Source organism: Mercenaria mercenaria, chromosome 18 (assembly GCF_021730395.1).
Source record: "Mercenaria mercenaria strain notata chromosome 18, MADL_Memer_1, whole genome shotgun sequence".
Classification (NCBI taxonomy): domain Eukaryota; kingdom Metazoa; phylum Mollusca; class Bivalvia; order Venerida; family Veneridae; genus Mercenaria; species Mercenaria mercenaria.
Window position 1 is genome coordinate 23774240 of NC_069378.1, and position 19148 is coordinate 23793387.

General features: G+C 34.2%; 3 protein-coding genes across 3 annotated transcripts; 1 reads left to right on the forward strand and 2 right to left on the reverse strand.

Moving 5' to 3' along the window:
- Positions 1–976: 976 nt before the first annotated feature.
- On the forward strand, positions 977–3621 carry LOC128550667 (carbohydrate sulfotransferase 8-like). Its single transcript, XM_053530161.1, has 3 exons — positions 977–1132; positions 1809–1864; positions 2183–3621. Exons 1-3 carry the CDS (start codon positions 1036–1038, stop codon positions 3335–3337), a joined length of 1308 nt encoding a protein of 435 aa, XP_053386136.1. The 5' UTR covers positions 977–1035; the 3' UTR covers positions 3338–3621.
- A 461-nt stretch (positions 3622–4082) lies between these two features.
- LOC128550668 (carbohydrate sulfotransferase 1-like) lies at positions 4083–5622 on the reverse strand. The gene has a single exon (XM_053530162.1). It carries the CDS (start codon positions 5555–5557, stop codon positions 4814–4816), a length of 744 nt encoding a protein of 247 aa, XP_053386137.1. The 5' UTR covers positions 5558–5622; the 3' UTR covers positions 4083–4813.
- On the reverse strand, positions 5498–14838 carry LOC128550669 (uncharacterized). Its single transcript, XM_053530163.1, has 5 exons — positions 14701–14838; positions 9037–9191; positions 7699–7741; positions 6343–6595; positions 5498–5627 (listed from the first exon to the last, which is right to left on the reverse strand). The coding sequence occupies exons 1-5, from the start codon at positions 14783–14785 to the stop codon at positions 5624–5626; spliced, it is 540 nt and encodes a 179-aa protein (XP_053386138.1). The 5' UTR covers positions 14786–14838; the 3' UTR covers positions 5498–5623.
- Positions 14839–19148: the final 4310 nt, after the last annotated feature.

Sequence of the window (19148 nt, forward strand, 5' to 3'; positions counted from 1 at the left end):
GTATACGTATCTAACTAAGCAAAGCGTGTTAGGAGATGTTATTTAATCAGTTTCTATGATTCCCTTAAGTTTAGATCATTGTTTTAACAGAAATTTCGAGCTTTTGGTGTACCAGTGACATATTGAAACCACCGTCATCTCCAATTTTCTATTCATTCAATGGTAGTAAATGTCTTAGAATGAACAGACATCGTACAATAATTTAAAGGAATCGATTTGCGACCTAGATGTTCTCATCTATAGAATGTTGATATGAATTGCCAGTGCTTTTTACATTATATCATATTTATAATGTGCGCTGTGATATAAATATCATCAGAAAAGTAGTAAGGCTAGAATACCATCTGTACATCAAGGCTGGATAAAAATTCATATACAGTACATGTTTGGCTTATTGCACGCATCCGCTCCAAACACTGATGAAAAGGGTACATGGACAAAAATCATCTTTATTTCGAACACTAGGATAAACGCTTGCATTCTATCACCTTTAATATGTGTCAGAAACATTTTAATGTTTCTACCCCAAACTGCCAATAAAAGTACAGTATGACTTTGCTTGTGTCTGAAATAGCGTCTTTAACCCTTACCCTGCAAAATTTCTACAATAAACTTGTCCATCTTTTAATTTGGACCATTGTGCCATTAACTGTCAAAATGATACTGATTGAATCGCGAACAGTGGAGATCATGATCAGACTGCGTGGATGTGCAGGCTGATCTTGATCTACACTGGTCGAAAGAAAGGCAAAATCAATCGTGTCGTAAGGGTTAACACGATTTTGTATATTTTTATTACAACCCCTACATTATTGCACATCTATGTGATCAGACTGCCTCACTTTTCAAACAATTTTTTCAATAGCTTTTATCATTCGTTGATTTGCTCATGGTATTAATTTCATTAAAAGCTATAAATAATTTTCGTGTTATTTATCAAATGTATTGTATTGACATTGCGATAACGTATCTGATATTGAATTGAATGCATTTTTCCGAGTTGCATTTTGTGAGTGGGTATACAGTCTTTTGCACATGGTACAGATGTTTCGTTGCAATAAAAGGACGTGTCTTTATATTTTCTATTTTGCTTTAATTGCAGTCTTATTGTATGTGATTTTAAAGGAAAACGGTAAGTTCTATATGATTTTTACTTTGTCAGATAAAAGTAATAGTCTTTGATAAGTCGCCAACTGTATAAACGGTGTAAAACATAACTGATGCAATTGAATATACCTTTGACGACTGAGTTCTGCCATTTCTAGTCGTTCTGTCGCCTTGCAGATCAATATAAGACCTTTTAAGTCTTGTAATTTCACCTTGCCGCAACGACCGGACGAGGACAGTTAGGCATATGCCAATATCGATTCCTACAACTATTGATTTTTTTTCTGTCATTTTGGCGGGCACAAATTTAACGAGACAACAAAATAACTACAAAAGGTATGGTAACTTAAACCCACCCTTCCCCACAAACACTCACCTAGCACACTGACAAAACTATATTCAATTTCTCTTGTTTATCGTTGTGTCTATATTACGCTTTTTCGGTTCGACAAAACGAAAGGACGACAGACTGGTAATTTGCAGAATTCATATTTTTCTTTCTTCAAATGTTAGATAGCATAGAACTATGTAGAAATACATTATTGGCATTCTTCAGCTACTGCTGTAACATAATTAAACAACTTGTTTGATATCAGAAGTTCATATGGACCATTTTAAAGTTGTCAAAATCGCAAAATTTTCTTAATACGTTTCCTAAGATAAATCGTGACAGAAAGTAACCATAACATTCTATAATACAGGTAGTTCAGTACTAGTTGACAACAACAGAAAGCGCTGGACAAGAAATGAAACAAAGGTAAGTTAACGAACATAAATACTATGATTTGTGTTAAATAGGTTATTTCTATATATTACGTAGTATTTTCAAGTATAATACTTAAAAAAAGAAACCCTCTAGACATGTTTAAGGACACCTGTAACATTAACACATCAAATGAAATGGTATTCAAACGTAAACGTCAATTTTACTCTAAAACCTGTTGAATTTTATACATGAATGCATTTATAAAAAGCCTGTATGTATATTTGTATGCTACCAAACCAGTGAAATGAAACAAAAAGACCTATCTTGAATACAAAGTCATAAGATTTTATTCTGTTTGGGATTTTTCAGTACAAACATGAATATCAGCGATTTCACGAAAGGCAAAGGCATTTACGTCGTAGATGTCTGAAAGTTTTAAAAACCAATAATCACACTGCGTGCGAAGATCAACAAGAAATGAAAAACAATTTGAAATATGTCAAAAAGAAGAATGTTTTATACTGTTCTATTGAACAAACAGGAAACACATTTTGGAGAAGAATTCCACACGTTGAAGGTGGTTGGGGAGGTACTTCAAACCCAACACGTATAGAGATAAGCAAGGCATACGACGGGAAAGGTGGGTACAGGAACATGCAAAATAAAAAATGGGCAGAAGTTGAAAACCTTTTTAAACGTACAGAACTAGTTTTGTTTGTTAGAAACCCTTTTTCTAGACTTTTCTCCGGCTGGCTCGACAAATTTTATTCTCCAAACGTGTTTTACTGGAATAAAACTGGCAAAGATATATTAGAATCACAACGCCATGATTTGGACAATGATTCCATTCGGTGTGCTTCGGATGTCTCTTTTGTAGAATTTGTTAACTATACTGTTCATGAAATGCTTTCAAATAAGTGCATCGATGGTCATTTCAGTTCAATGTACAGCCATTGTTTACCGTGTCATCTGCCATTTCGTTACATAGGAAAATATGAAACAATAAAAGAAGATATAGCTGCTCTAATCGAATTATTAGATCTGACTGATGCGGTAAGGTTTAATGATTTTGAGACTGACGCTGTATTTGATGCCATAATGGACAGTTCCAGCTGGGTATATAAGGAGAAGGAAAAGGTAGTCGCGTGTGGTGTGTCTTTTTCTTGTGCCTTATTCAGAGAATGGAGTAGGCTGCAGAGCAGAGGCCTAATAAGTAAGAAAATGGATTTTCCTTATAAGACAAAAGAAGAAATCAACACATTGAAACAAGAACAATTTGAACGAGATTTAGCTATGGCACACTTTGAAAGTTCCCCACAAGACTTGAAAAACAACAGACATGAAGCTTTACTTCAGGCTCTGAAAACTTTACCGGAAGCAGTTATAAAGAAGCTATTGCTAGCTTTTGAAACAGATTTTGACTTGTTCGATTATGACCGTAGGCCTCTCAGTTTTGCTGAGTCAGGAAGTACCGAAATATCTGGATTTACGTATTTCAGCAGTTGTCCGCAACAATTCAGATAAATATGGACTGAATGGAGATGGTATTGAACGAGATGTTTACATTTTATAAATCCTGCCACTTACGAATTAGCCACTTGTCCGTGGGATTTATACTTAAGTTAATGAACACGGGGATTGTTGCATTAGCCAGAAGCGTAACTTATAGACTAAGCACTGCTTAAATCATCACAGCGAAATTATGTTAACGTCCCGTCGACGTGATATTTAGCGCCATGTATTCATCAATAATTACCCTTTCAAATTTGATCAAATATTTAAGCTTGTTTAAAACAAAATGTTACATTGCACAACTGTCTTGATTGATTTACAAATATACTGAGTTGGTTATTCGCTTTACAGAATAATTCGCCAATATTTTCGCCCGAATTGAGCTCTTCCGCAAGATAAAGAAATCGAAATATGTCTTTTTAAATGTAAAATCGAACTTACGTTGTTATAATTTCAGTATGATTTAATGAAACTTATGTAGTTTTCAACTCAAGCTAGATAGGACAAGCTATTATATTCTAAATCTCATTCATGTTTTGGTCAATATAATGTTATATCAATAATCAAAACTGATCTTATCTGAAGGACATAGGTGGCTACGTCCTGATTGGCTTTATACCCAACGTAAACTGAATAAATACACTTGAAACTCAAAAAACCAATTTATAACTAATCGGTGCTTATCAGTCCGTATATCAATTGGCGGAAGTTTTTTGCGTGTTTATAACGATAGTTTTACTGCACACGATCGATGGGATTGTGGGCTCAAAGACAATAACCTCCGATGAGTGTGCACATAGTTTAATTCAAACATTGTTTCTACGATACGATGTTACGAAATAATTTTGCATCGTTGTAAAAATCACTACATTATCATTCATTCTTGAAATTCTTTCTATTCGAAAACAGGACGAAAAATATTGTATACTAATATTTTTACCTCTTAAACTAAGAGGCTAATAAGAAAAAAAAATTAGTGATGTTGAATATGCGTGTATAATGCAAAGTAGCTCCGACATTTCAATTAAGTTCTAAAAATGCCCAAATAATGCCTTTTCAACTTTAATACTGTAATGTTCTTGTGGGTTCTTATATGACATAATCTTATATAGTCATTGGACTAGAAAGACACAAGTCATCTTGATAGTTACTAAATCTATTCTAATTCTCAAATTCAACAACATACAATTCTATTGGTATCAGAGAGGCAGTTGCATTAGGCGAGGCTTATCATAGCAGTGGGCAGTTTGCTGATCAATAGTCTTAATACATTACAAATACCATTGGCAAGTTTAAGATAATGGATAGCAAATTACGTTTTCTTCATATGCGATTCGGACAGTTTCCATATTATATAAGGTATGTGTGTGTTGACCTACTTTACCTCCGAAGAACGCCGAATTGCCTAACAAGAATACGTAACCACACGGAAATTGCCGAATGTCATTACAGGGTACAACCTTAATTATTATATTACAACTCTTGCTTTCACACAAATCCGTCAATGCTTGATTTCCTTCTGGAAGGCACACTCAGTAATCTAAGTTGTTCTGTAGAATTCATTGGAATAAATCCAACCAAAGTGTACAGGTCTTTGCAAAAATAGTCTATTACTTGGACCTTGAGTAAATCCATCTTTATTCTCCAGGATGACACGAGTTCTGTTGCATTATTCCTTGACGTACCAAAATACTCAGAATTTGCCTTTTTATTAGCATGTGTTGTTTGATAAATCCACTGAACAACCTGTTTGGTCATTGTCATGTTAAGAAACTTGTAAATATCTCTTGCACCATTCATTGGCCTTTCAGTTAATGCTTCATAAATTACAAGTTTTAACCTATTGTGATAAAGTTTCTGAAGTTTCATATGCTGAATAACGTCCTCGTACATTCGACTGCAAAGGTCTTGTGAATGAGTAAAGACATATCTTGCCATTGAAAATTCCGAGGATCGTAGACGTGACCGTGTAACCGCTCGTGGATCTCTAATTAAATGAACAATTTTTAGATTTGGCCAAAGTTTCATAAAAATATCCGCAAGTTCCATTGATATCCGGATTGTTTTTATAACACGATGCGTTGTAGAAGCACAGATGGGTTCCATTTTCTTGAGACACGAGTTGAAAGTTGTTGTGTTTTTACTTCTACATTGGTTTAAAGCTAATTCATGGTTCTTACTTCTCAAGTTGTTCTTCATTATTCGCTTGAAAAATGGCAACAATCTAGACATTTGACAAGTGAATAGTTTGTAGAGTGTTGTAAGTATGGTGGTATGTCTTTCAATAAGTTTTCTTGGTCACCTGAAAGCATACATATTGCTTCTTGATCTTCTACCGATTGACACCTTTCCTAATTCTATAACAGTGCGAGCAACTTAGTAATGATATATTTCACAATTATTTGAAGATTTAAGACTTTACTTTATCCAAAATGAATGTTCTATTATGACAAATTATGACATTAAGCGTAGAAAATAATCCATAATGAAAAACAAAACGTGTTTTAGCAAGCTTTCATTAAAAGAGATAGACACTTGCATCGCATAGATCTAAAACTGATTTTAGATGGAGTGTTACGCTTTGTTGAATTATTATTCCTTAAAGTCTTCAAAGATCTGCATTAGAAGTATATAAATTTTTAGTTTTCAAAATTTATAAACACAAACGAATTTGTGTAAAATGTTTGACGAAAACTTTAAAATTAATCGTTTGCAAGATTTTGTTAAAGAATCGAATTTCCTTCAAAACGTACTGAAATTATGTTTTGTGCAAGTTGCCATTAATAGAAACTTATAATCATAAATGTTTTAGACGTATTTTTGTAATATATAAAGGCAACATCTTACAAACAAAACCCGGAACGACCCTTCTGATAGGATGAAGAATATTCTACATCAGTTTTCACCTCTTTTGCTTTTTTATTCAACATTAGGTACATATTTTTATCCAGTTTGTTCAAAGGAAGAGTTAAAAATTTCATCTAAACTACAGAGAAGTGGCTTATTATTCAACTTACCGACACGTGTTGCTATTAAAGCAAACCAGATTGTCTTTAAAGAATCCTTGTGATGCAGTTCTTTGCAGAGGCTCAAACACATAGAGGGTGCTGCCAGCTTGACTAATCATATCTCCGAGCCATGACGACCCAGAACGCCCGTAAGTTATTAGCAGTACAAAGGTGATAGATGTATTCGTTGTTTTCAGTCGAAGCGTCTCGTAAAAGCGCCACATATGTTTTTCTGAGTGTTCACTTTCATTTGAAGAATGGACTGAAAATATCATTAATTGTATACATTACGGGCATGTACAGTTACAACAAAATGTATTTCAATCGCAAGTAGTGAAGGCAGAAGAACAGTTCCTGTGCAGTGCAATGTCCCTTAATGCCCTTTAACATATCTTTGTATAACATTTGGTAAGCAATTATCATGTCCCTGGCATGTAAAATCAATAAAGGAAAATAATCTAAATAGTAAGCAAAGTAGATGTATGGTTCTATTCCACTGCTCTTCTCACAACGTTCTCTATTGTTGTGTGATATAGTACAACCAAATCCCGTTGATCGTTTCGCAAAACTTCGCCGGAGGAAAATGTAATAAAAGAAAACAAATAAAAAAAAGTAAGCAGTCTATTTTTGTAGACACCCCTTACTCTTAATACCTTTAATCTTTGTAAATTTGTTTAAATTCCATTCAGTGGTTTAAGAGTCGTGGCTTAGGCAAATAACTCCAATAATGAGAATAGATCAATGAGTAAGCAAGCTAGAGTTATGATTCCTGTACACTGCACTTTCTAAATAAATACAATCTCTTGAATGGTTTTAAAGTTCCGACCCGGACCAGAAGGTGTCTTAAAACGGATTGGCAAATAGGCGGACGGACGGACGGACGGACGGAGCGATTAATATCGGCCATCCACAAAACCACGGGGCCCTAGATATGTGCCATTTAAAGGACGGGATATGACAAGAACAAAAATGGCGCTCACATTAATATTCATTATGAAATAACGCCATTTCATTTGTAATTACTTATAATTTACACAATTCATCAGTACTCATATCTTACTATATCTCATCCTTTACAAAATATATCATGGAATTCAGAAAATGTAACATGCAGCCACTAAATATTTATTGTATCTATAATTTAAGTTTATCTCTATACTTGATACATCACGCTAAAAGGTTTTCCCTTAGGACGATTCACAAAACAAAATGGTTGTAAACTAGGTTTTACCTTTTTTATTTATATCAATATGTCAACAAAATATCAGGTAGTTTATTTTACTGAATATGTACACTAAAGTCAAAAGCCACATGCTTTAAAAAACAGGTAAAGTTCTTGAAAATATGTATTCTAGTTTCACATACCCATTTCCACCTTGTGCTTTTCAGAAGCTGTCGTACCTGAAGACTAGAGTAGCATATACCATATAACACATTTTTATGTGAAACAGCTAGAGGAGTTGTTATTTTTCCATTATGGAGAGCTATCGTCCAAATTTAAAGTATGCTACTGTCTATGTGTATCCGTAAAAGACGGCATGCAAAGTTGATCTAGAATTCAAAAGGATGTTGACTCTAAACAGACATTTTACACTGAATTTAATTTTTAAAAAAACCCTCAAAACATCCGTTTAATAACAATAATGATTAACCTGAGAAGTACAATAACTATTTTAGAGAGGTCGAGGTTTTTTTCGTGAACGGATGTATATAGGATTTCAATCTTTATTCAATATTCACATGTGATATAATTATTTATTATATACCTGCGAACCTGTTTGAAATACAGCCGAATAAAACACCCTTAATTTAACTCCCGTCGGATACGGAAAAAATATTTAATGATGGGACTACTTGTGTTAGTTGTGACGTCAAATATACCGTCAGAAATGACGTAATGAAGATGTTTCGAAGTTCCCTACGTAAAGAATTACCATGTGAAACTAGTTTTCTGTCTTATTTCTCTTAAATTGTAGTCAGTTTTACCAGAAGTAGATAAATGTAAAGGGTCATTAAAGCAGTACATTGATCTGCAGTGATGTATTCGGCTCTCGTGGATTTGCCAAGCCGGGTCATACTCAGCGCAGGCGCCTCTCGGGATCCCAGCCTGACAAAATCCTTTAGAGTAGAATACAACATCGCAGATCAATTAACTGTTATACTATCCCTATTCTATTTTAACACGACCCAATTTATTTCCCTGGTTAAACAAAGAAGACTGAAACTGTCTGCACCATACTCACTGTTTGTGAGCCACAATTATTACATCATAGCGTCGACCGTCATACCGGTGCGTTGGAAAAGAAAACGACACAAAACAAAAAAGACAAATTATTGGTCGATGTCTTCAATAATTTAGATAATTATCCCGATAAACTTTCATAAAGTGTCAGAATGGAAATAATACATCCCAAACAGTGAATTGCTTTTGATAAAAATGACACCTTTTCGTTCAAATGCTGCGCCCTCGAGATATAATTCCTACACACCTAAACTTAGAATGATTTTGTTTTCAACGACTGCCCACTGTTTGGGATATATTATTTTTTAAATCGTGCACGTTTGAGTCTTTATCTGAAGTTCTATAAATGTAGCGAGCATGCCGACAATTATTACTGCATATTAAATGAGTTTACTACAAGAGGGTATAAACGTACACGTTTTGAAATCTCAACTCTTTAATAAACTTGTTAGTTTATTCACCTTAGTCAGCAATTTGACGTCTTTTCTGTCGTCGGCATTTATTTTACTGATTCGCTCTCTGGTAAAAGATTGCACTTTCTTCTTTATATCATGATCAACATTCAGCCCCTCCGTGTTTCCATTGTAACATATAGCATTGCTCTCTTGCCTGATGTCTAAAGAATGTAAACAAAAAATAATTACTAGCTATTGCATGACCTTAGTCAATGTCTTGCAACATTTAACTCACTTTTTTAAATTATATCAAGCTATGCAGAGATAAAGGAATGGTTTTTGTCGCTAAAAATGCAGCATTTAAGGTGATTAAAAAGACAATAGAAAGTTTAATTTGAGATGATAATCGCCCGTTGAACCTCATTTAAAAGTACAAGCAAGTTGTTCTGTTTTCAGTCACTGTCTACATTATAACATTAAAGATGCACTTGTTCCCTCACACATCAAAACGGGCCTGACAGTAAACATGTTTAAATCACAATACATCTCTATGGATTTAATTAAAATCAACATCCTTGTATTAAAACACGATTGATTGTGTTTAAATATGGGATTACAAGTTTTTGGATTTAGGGTACAACACGTAAATAACTAAAATATCCAAAAATTTAACAAAATTATATCGGGCTAAAATCGATATCAATGTTGAAAATTTAACATAATTAAGACAGGAATTGAGCAGTAACAATAAAAAGTTAAGAATAACTGTAAAAGTTGTCTAGGTGTGACATTTGACATAACGTTAGGAATCCTAAGCAGACATCAAGTATTCAAATCATCTCTTGTGATGTTCTTTCCATTATTTAAAAATAAAGATCTAGCTGTTGTGATGTTTACAATAAATTATCGACACGAAATAACCTGAACGAAGCACCACACTTATTTATGAGGAATACGTGTACCATGTTTTCTAAAAGAAAAAAAAAAATATTTTGCGGATGATTATGGCTTGTGAATTGATAATTATTTGAATGTTCAGCTTCTGCGTGATTATTCGCTCTACTGCTAGGACCAGTTTGATTATTCATTCTACTGGTAGGACCAGTTTCCGGGCTTCTGCGTGATTATTCGCTCTACTGCTAGGACCAGTTTCCGGGCTTCTGCGTGATTATTCACTCTATTGCTAGGAACCAGTTTCCGGGCTTCTGCGCGATTATTCACTCTACAGCTACGAACCAGTTTCCGGGCAGAACGCGATGTTTTTCTATCCGTTAGGTTTTTAAATATCAACTTACACTACTGAAACTAACCTTACAAAAATTTCAGCTCTTAATTGCTCCATCCGAAAATACAGTTAATATGACCTAATGACGTAAAGGGCCTTAAATTAGGTCGTAAAAGTGCTACTTTTCTTACGAAAAGAACCAGATTCCGGGCAAATATTTCGTGGTAAATTCATTATTATTCTTATGTTAAAATAGATAGACAAAGCCGCTTCAAAATCCAAGTACATTATACAGCAATACAAAGGGAATCTACTAACAAATTTTTATTTCCGAGAAAATTCCTTGTGTAATATATTTAAAAGAGTAACGGAAATTGCACATTTTCTGATGGCCTTTATTGTTAAAATATTATTTCTTGTACATATATTAACAACAGAGATGCATTTCTATAAACTGTAACGGTGACATGGATGTATCTTGCATAAACTAAACGATAACAGCCTCATACTAGTGTTTCAATACTTTTCCGTCTAGACATCTCTATTTTGAATGCATTTACCTTTCCAGTGCACATAAAACGGCTCTATAAAGTTGTCTGCCAGCTGAAACATTCTCATTCAATTAACTAGAATTGTCTGCTACCGTCCACATTTACTTTCATATTAAACGCAAAAGGAGACTCAGTAAGTAACAGGAGATGTTCCCAAGTAAAACATTTGAACATGAAATTAAAGTACTGCGCGGATTGGTGCTTACATAAAACTGGATAGTTTCCTTTAAAGTTGTTTGTTTAATGTACGATATAGTTCCAAATTAACTAAGTCAGTTTTACAAAATGATGTAAGCATTGTTACATAATAAGATGTACACTCTTGGTTATTATTATTCAAAATGTTTATAAATCTGACATAAGGCATCTGTAAACAATCGATTCAATAAAAAATATGCTACGTTAATCAATATTCAAACCTTTGGCAAATATATTAGAGAACAATTATCGAAAATAGGATTTAACAAGAATTAGACGAATGTTCAGTTCATAACAATCGTCAAATAACCTTGAAAGATGCATGTGAGATCAATATTTAGAGAAAAAGAACTAGGTCACAATAAGCACATGTTTGATTGCTGGTACCAACTCAGAACTTCAAAGAGTAGGTCGATAGGGTTCGCAAGAATAAGCAAACGAATCGTCGTTATCAGCCTTTTGATGATCAAACATTAACATTATTTCTTTCTGGAAGTTGAATAAACAAAGCATTAAGACCTTAAAAAGAAAATTATCATAATTTCAAATATTTTAACGTTAGTCACAGTCATAGAAAAATGAAATTCATTCAGTTCTGACGCGAAAATTTTCATTTTGTTGTAAAACATTTTATTACAGTTTAATGAAACACAGTTTAACTACTGTCTAAGCGTGTCTGCGGTCATGCCATAGCGCTAATGTGTAATTTTATGTAAGATAAACACGTGGTCATGATAACTGAATGAGCAGCATGGATGGTACGTGTAGATTTCTCGCCAAAATACATATAAAAAACGTAGTTCATTTTCGGTACTACAAAGGAATCTGTCAAGTCTGCCTATTCATGCGGGGAATTTGGCTGTTACTTTCGGAAAACAGGTTTGTACTGGTACAGAATCCAGGAACGCTTATTATGTTTAACTGCCCGCCGTTACGTGACAGAAATACTGTTGAAAAACAGCGTTAAACTTAGATATTTCGCGTTTTCAATCGAGTTCAACGAGACATTCAGTTTTTGCCTACCTATCGGGGAAAGTATACATTTATCCAAGCATGCGCCGGGGATAGATATTCCTGTCTTTCCCTAGGGAAAAACCTTGTCTAAAATAGCGTGCACTAAGGTGACGTCACATAGTACTGGTACCATTGTGACGTCATAAATTTTATAAATAATGTCAGGAAATACCAAAAACCTATTTGTCTCAACGATCTATTTTGAACATGATAGGCAAGAAAAATGATCTAACATGTCTGCCTTAGTAAGACAGCTTTTTCCCTACCCTCGGGACAGCATGGATAAAAAACCTCGCTAACGCTCGGTTTTCCATTCCACACTGTCCCTCGGGTAGGGAAAACCCCGTCTTATACAGGCAGGCATGTAAGATCCTTATAATCTGCTGATCTCAAAACAATAAAATTCGGATATAACGAACTCGGCGCGACATTGGAAAAGTGTTTCTCATAACCTAGGTTCGTTACATACATATAGCAAACAATTATGTTTCGAAATCAAATTAGATCTAATTAAACACTTTTTCAGAAGTATTAAATTCCGACTCCACAAAATCAAAATCGATAATTGATTATATACCTAGTATATAAATTCTGTCATAAATACGGCTTGTATTTCATAAGAAAATACAAACGGGCAGAAAAAACTTCTGTATTATACCTTTTGTATTGTATGTTGCCGGACTACTTTTATTTAATATGCATGACCTGACACAGATCTATAAATAGCGCACATAAAACTACACTCAATTCTATTTTAACATCAATAAACATTGAAGATTTCGTTCGATAACAAAACAACAAACAAAAATGTGGAGGTATATAATAAAAGGGTCTCGTAAATGTTGTCAGGTCAGATCACACGAGGCACTTGCGCCTCGTGTGATCCGACACTTGCGGCGCCTCGTGTGATCCAACCTGGCAAAATCCACTCGAGCAGAATACAGCATCCCAGATCAAGCTACCATTATAATTACCCTATTATATTTACATTGACAGTCGCTGTCAGAATGGGATGTCGCTTACGGTGCACATTCCTTTTGAGGCCTCTCGCGGGTTTGTAATATATGTACGTTTTCTACTCGACAAACTCATTTAACAGAGAATGGAAAAACACAGGTATCTATGGACTTTAATCGCTTTTCCATCTAACACTGTGTCGATGGATATACAGAAACCCTCGTTAGCTATACCATACAAACATGTGAAACTTGCAGAAAGTTCTCAGTGAAAGTACGTACTGGATGGCGAATACAAATACACATTATGTTTCAATACTTGCTGCATTGTAAGATTTCCTACTAGGTATAAAGAAACACTACAATTCAAGCCTAATAAATGTCACGTGCCAGTTATGATACACGCGTATACTTGACGAATCTCAAAGGATGAAAATAGAATGATTAGTCGGTCTAGGGAGTTTATCGACTTCTACAAAAGTGTGAGATACAGTGAATAATCGGTTGACACGAATCTTTAGTAGACGTCATTTAATTTTAAAAGGATTATGGAAAAAAAAACAGAAGTTCAATAACACTTTCGGTGACTTTCTGCCTGGTAAAATATCCTGTATTCTAAAGACAAGAAATACCCTAAAATATTTTTTGTACATTGAGTGTATTCTTAATTTATTATAATATACTTATCACTTTTAGCCCAGATAAATATCTAAACTCGGTAGTTAAAGTGCTCTTGTGGCTGATCACTACCAAATAGAATGTAAGCAAGTAGTCCAAGTATAAATAGTACTAATCTTTTTTTCCTTTCCTAGTGCATTTTCTCGACAGCAACGTGCTTACTTTTACCCTACCGCGTTTCAGTATGTATCACTTTGCATTCTATTGAAATCGGCATGTTGCTATCGCATGTTAGGTAAAAATGGTGGCGTAAGAATTTAATGTCTCGAAAAGAGAAACTGAAAGAAGCGAAAAGTAGTAAAATCAGCGGGTTGTATTTAACGAACTGTAGTTTTCTTGTATAAAAGTTAACTACCCCTTTTCTTTTTGTTTTTCTAAAGTAGCGATCTAGTTCTTTATGGGAATATAAGTCTCTGAAAATCCGATATACTAGAAAATGTCGAAAAACCGTTGTGAAGTAAGTGGATTTTATATGAAATAAAGAAGAGTTGGATTTAGTGCTGTTCAGCCTTGTCCGCACAATAAACCCCTACTTTCGGTTTCGATCTACAAAACTCGCCATTGTTGGAGTTTAAACATGAAAACCATCTCATTTCATGCAGAATGTATTCTAGCAGTGAAAAAGTGTGATTAAAACACTCGTTCTACACAGATTTGTGCAAAAACCGGGTATATAAGGTTTTACTGTATATGTATGTTCATATGCGTATGCGCTGTTTTGCTCCACCAAAATTAAAGCATCAACGGATATCTGTCTTCGACTTTCTAATGATGTTTAGTCACTGTAGGTATATCAAAGTCACTGTAATTGATACATTTTTCCCGTATTAATAAATTAGAATCTACATTCACATCCCAGCTATTTTTTTACTTTTTCGACCATGTCTTTGTTAATAAATATAGCTTCATTTTCGTTCATAAACTTTGTTCATTAGAAGATGGAAAATGATTGAAACATGTTCGCTGTACATCTTCTGCTTGTATAATTACTGTTACAATTTTTTTCACGAATTTCTTTTTAATTTTACAAATATGCCTTTAATATCTTTCGTAGTCATCAAATACTTAAAAAGCCAAACAACATATAAAACAAAGGAAATGTACTTACCGTCGAGCTCCCGAACTATGAAAATCAGAATTAAGGTCGATAGTAATATAACCAAAATAAACGACTTTCTAACAAAATACACCATGGTATATATAGTTGTCTTCAATTTTTTAACCTTCCACGTTCATGTGAAAGTGTTTAATATCAGGTTAGCGTTTAAACATTTCAAATAGTTTATTTTCGGGCCTTGAATCACGGTAAAAGCTTGTGTATCTATTGTGTGAAATGAAATTGTAAACGTTACCTTTTTTCAAATATACATTTATACATATTTCACATTTTTTTTTGTGTGTGTAAAATTTGAATAGTTTTGTGTATGTTTCCATGTTTATATCTGATATGGAAAAAAAGGAAATCAGGTGAAATATTTCTAAAAATCAATATAAGATGTTAATTGTTTTTAATATGGAGCATTTTGCAAACTTCATTCTTCCGTACTGCAATGGGTTCTCTGAAAATTTACCGTTAGATAACTGAAATACTGTTGAGAAAACGGCGCTAAACCCAAAACAAACAAACAAACATAACTGGTAGATACCTCAGAAAAAATCTGAACAATGCAACGCAGATTCGTTAAAAGCGAAATAACTTAAAGACACGACACAGAATAACTGTATCCTTTTATTTTAGACCTTATCACTCATTTTAATAACAAAGTAACGGTAGATATGGATTAATGTTAAATCGAAAATTGGAGAATATTATGCACACATATGGAAAAGTGATTATGAAAAGGTGCCTAAGTTAAGGACATACAAAACATTTAAGACTCAATTTTCGTGCGAAAATTACTTGTCTTTAAATCTTAAGAGAAACGAACGTTCCATCTATGCACAGTTTAGATGCGGTATTCTGCCCTTAAGAATAGAAACTGGAAGGTATGTCGGGGAATCTCCAGACCAAAGACTTTGTACATTATGTCAAACGGGATTAACTGAAGACGAAACTCATTTTTTGATTGTTTGTCCTGTGTATAACAATACAAGACCAGTGATATTTAATGACATTATTTCGAATGATGTATATATCAACATGACAGACAGTGAAAAACTAGTTTTCCTTATGAAAAATTATCAGAATAAAGTTATAAAGTTTCTAGTTAGAGCATATATGTTGAGAAGAAGCTTACTTTATGATAAGTAAATATAAGCTACTTTGCAATTATTAATACACAATATATGTAGTATGTTTTTATCCATTTTTATCAGTGTTCAATATATATATATAAAGATGTACATTCGATCTCATTCATGTTTCGCTCTTGGTTTTGTTCACAACTTATATGTTAAATGTAGTAATAAGGTGACTTATAGGTCAGATGGGCCGGGTGTCTTTTGATGTATTTGTATTATGTATTCGGAATTTATGTATACACAAGTCACTATAATAAACAATTTACTTACTTACTTACTTACTTATATTACAATGCTTTTAACGAAAACATTGAGAAAAACAAGTATCTACTTACAAATTCACTGTGCTATATATAAGGCCAAGACAATGTGTTTAATGTCCGTCCAAACAGTTTATTAAATTAATGTAGCAGTATGCACAGTACTGGATGATTAAGTTGTGTTTACGCCATATTTTGTTTCTACAGTGTAAGATGGTTATATATCTATGTTTTTATGACTGTACTGAAAAGAGATTGACTGGATAAATTTGCAGACGAAGTTGTGAAAACATAATAATTTGGGGTGGGGGTGGGGGGTGGGTGGGTTAAATGCTCCACCTGCCACCTTCTTGTGTATTATAACAGTGTTATCAGAATGATTTTCATGAAGTTCATAAGAGAGAAGAAAGTAGGTCACTAGGTTGTGGTTGGTCTTTAAACGATTGTGTGTTTACATATATACGTACTATGTATACATTCATCTTAAACCAGTATCCGTGTGGAGTACTATTGTATGGACCACTGCGTTTTTTAAATGTGACTCTCGTGTTGGACTTCTTTCCTAGTTCTATTTAAATAAAGAGTACAGTAACTGGTTGTTGAACTCCTGATAATATAGAATTTCAAAAGCAAATAGATTGTGTACGAGAAGATTAATGAACGGGTCATTCTTTCTATTTCAAATATTCATTACATTTTTGTTGTGATTATAAAAGTATTGAAAATATCATATGTCATTTCATTTTGAAAAGGATTCCCGCGGACAAACGTTCTAAAGTGAAAAGAGACATATGCCCTGACGCTTGTCATATCCATTGCTATGTATAAACATCATATTTAGCTCTTTCATTGAAACATAAAGTTGATCGCCTATGAAATAAATGTACAGCCTAATGCTGATACTTATATATATTACTGGGCTACAATTTAATGAGGAGTGTGTTAAGATTTAACATTAACTAACTGGAACAGTTTATCTTCACCTTGTTGTTTTTTTTTCTTTCCGTCATAATTACTTTCTTCCTTTTGCATGTCAACAAAAACCGCAAAAGTACTTTTTTTCAAATATACACCTAAAAAATAAGTACAAAATGGGTAGTCGTGTGTCTACATTAACCCTAAGCCTGCTGGCGGCAGTAAAGTGATTCTGCCTTTGCGACCAGTGCAGACCAAGATCATGGTCTGCACTGTTCGCCATTCAGTCAGTATCTTTTTGCTAAGCACCCCTTTTAACAGCTAATAGTACTGTCCAGTTTGAAAGATGGACAAGTTCCTTATAGAAATTTAGCAAGGTAAGGGTTAAACCGAGTAGACTACCTCTCTAAGCGATAAGTTAATCAAGTACAGTCAGAGAACTACACAACGAACTAAGACACGAACAGAGACTTTATCTTAATTACCTTTTTAATATTTTAACATATTTATATTTTGCTTGTGAACATATGTAAACTTTAAGATTGTTTTTTATTGTAATATGCAAGAAACCAACTACAGTTATTAAGGAAATATTTTGCACCGGAATTCAGTTTTTAGCATGTCACAATTGCTATTACAGAGAAATAATAAGAGTCTGGCAGCGGCTGTAAACCGATAATAATGAACCCACGATATTTTTTTCATGCCCCCGGCATAAAACAATGGATCTGCTCGCTCTTTTGTCCGTCCGTAGGGAACCAGATTTTATAGTGTCGCATACAGACCACATTAATGACCCCGATCGAGTTAGTCCATACTCACTCCTGGTGGCAAAACCTATAATTTGACCTATTTGATGACCTTTACCTTTATATGACCTTGACCTGCACACCAAGAGTATCAAAATCCGACATTTTTACATAACTTCTTCCCTCTTTCCTTACTTCGTTCAAACTCACATTCGACAAACCTTGTGACAAGACCTACGAACTAACATACATATAGATGACTTTGACCATCATATGATCTTCACTTTTAAACCTAAGCTTTAAAATCAACATTCTTGGTCTTACACCCATGGGCATGATTTTGCGTTTACAGAACGCAGCACCTTAATTTTATTAGCTCACCTGACCGCTCAATATCCGTCGTCCGTCATATGTCGTTTTTCGTCCGTCGTCCGTCCGTCAACATTTTCTAAAAAAATCTTCTTCTTGAAAACCAACCAGAATTACACCAAACTTCAGAGGAATGATTCTGGTGTGGCCCCTTCCAGAAGTGTTCAAAAAATTGATTCCATGTAGAACTCTGATTGCCATGTCAACCGAAAGGAAAAACTTTAAAAATCTTCTAGTCCAAAACAGAAAGGCATAGAGCCTTGATATTTGGCATGTGACACCATCTAATGATCCTCTATGAAGATTGTTCAAATTGTGCCCCTTGAGTGAAAAGAGGCCCCGCCGCGGGGGTCCCAATTTTTACATAGATTATATAGGAAAAAAACTTTAATAATCTTCTTTTCTGAAACCACAAGACCTAGGCCTTTGATATTTGGTACGTAGCATTGCCTTGTAGTCCTCTACCAAAAATTTTCAAATTATCCCTGGGTTGAAAAGAGGCCCTGCCCTGGGGGTCCAAAGTTTAACATAGACTTATATAGGAAAAAAATCTTCTTGTCTGAAAGTTCAAGGCCTAGGCCTTTGATATTTAGTATGTAGCATTGCCTAGTAGATCTCTAACAAGATTGTTCCATTTATGCCCCTGGGATGAAATAAGGCGCCGCCCTTGGGGTTACTTGTTATACGAGTTATATATGAACAAATACTTTAAAAATCATCAGATCATATTTCTTAGACTGTTTAATTATAATTACCTGATGACCCCAAGTGATTAGGGGTCACCTGACTGTGACCTTGACCTACTGACCTACTTTCTTGTTTTTTAAGACTCAGCCTTGAAATTTGAATGACATGTACAGTTTTGCACACCGATCTTAAAACTGACTTTCAGTGACCATGAATGTGACCTACTGACCTACTTTCTTAATATTTTAGCATCAGTTTGACATTTGAAACATGTAGCTGATATTACTCCGGTGAGCGATCCAGGGTCATCCTGACCCTCTTGTTTAATCTAATTG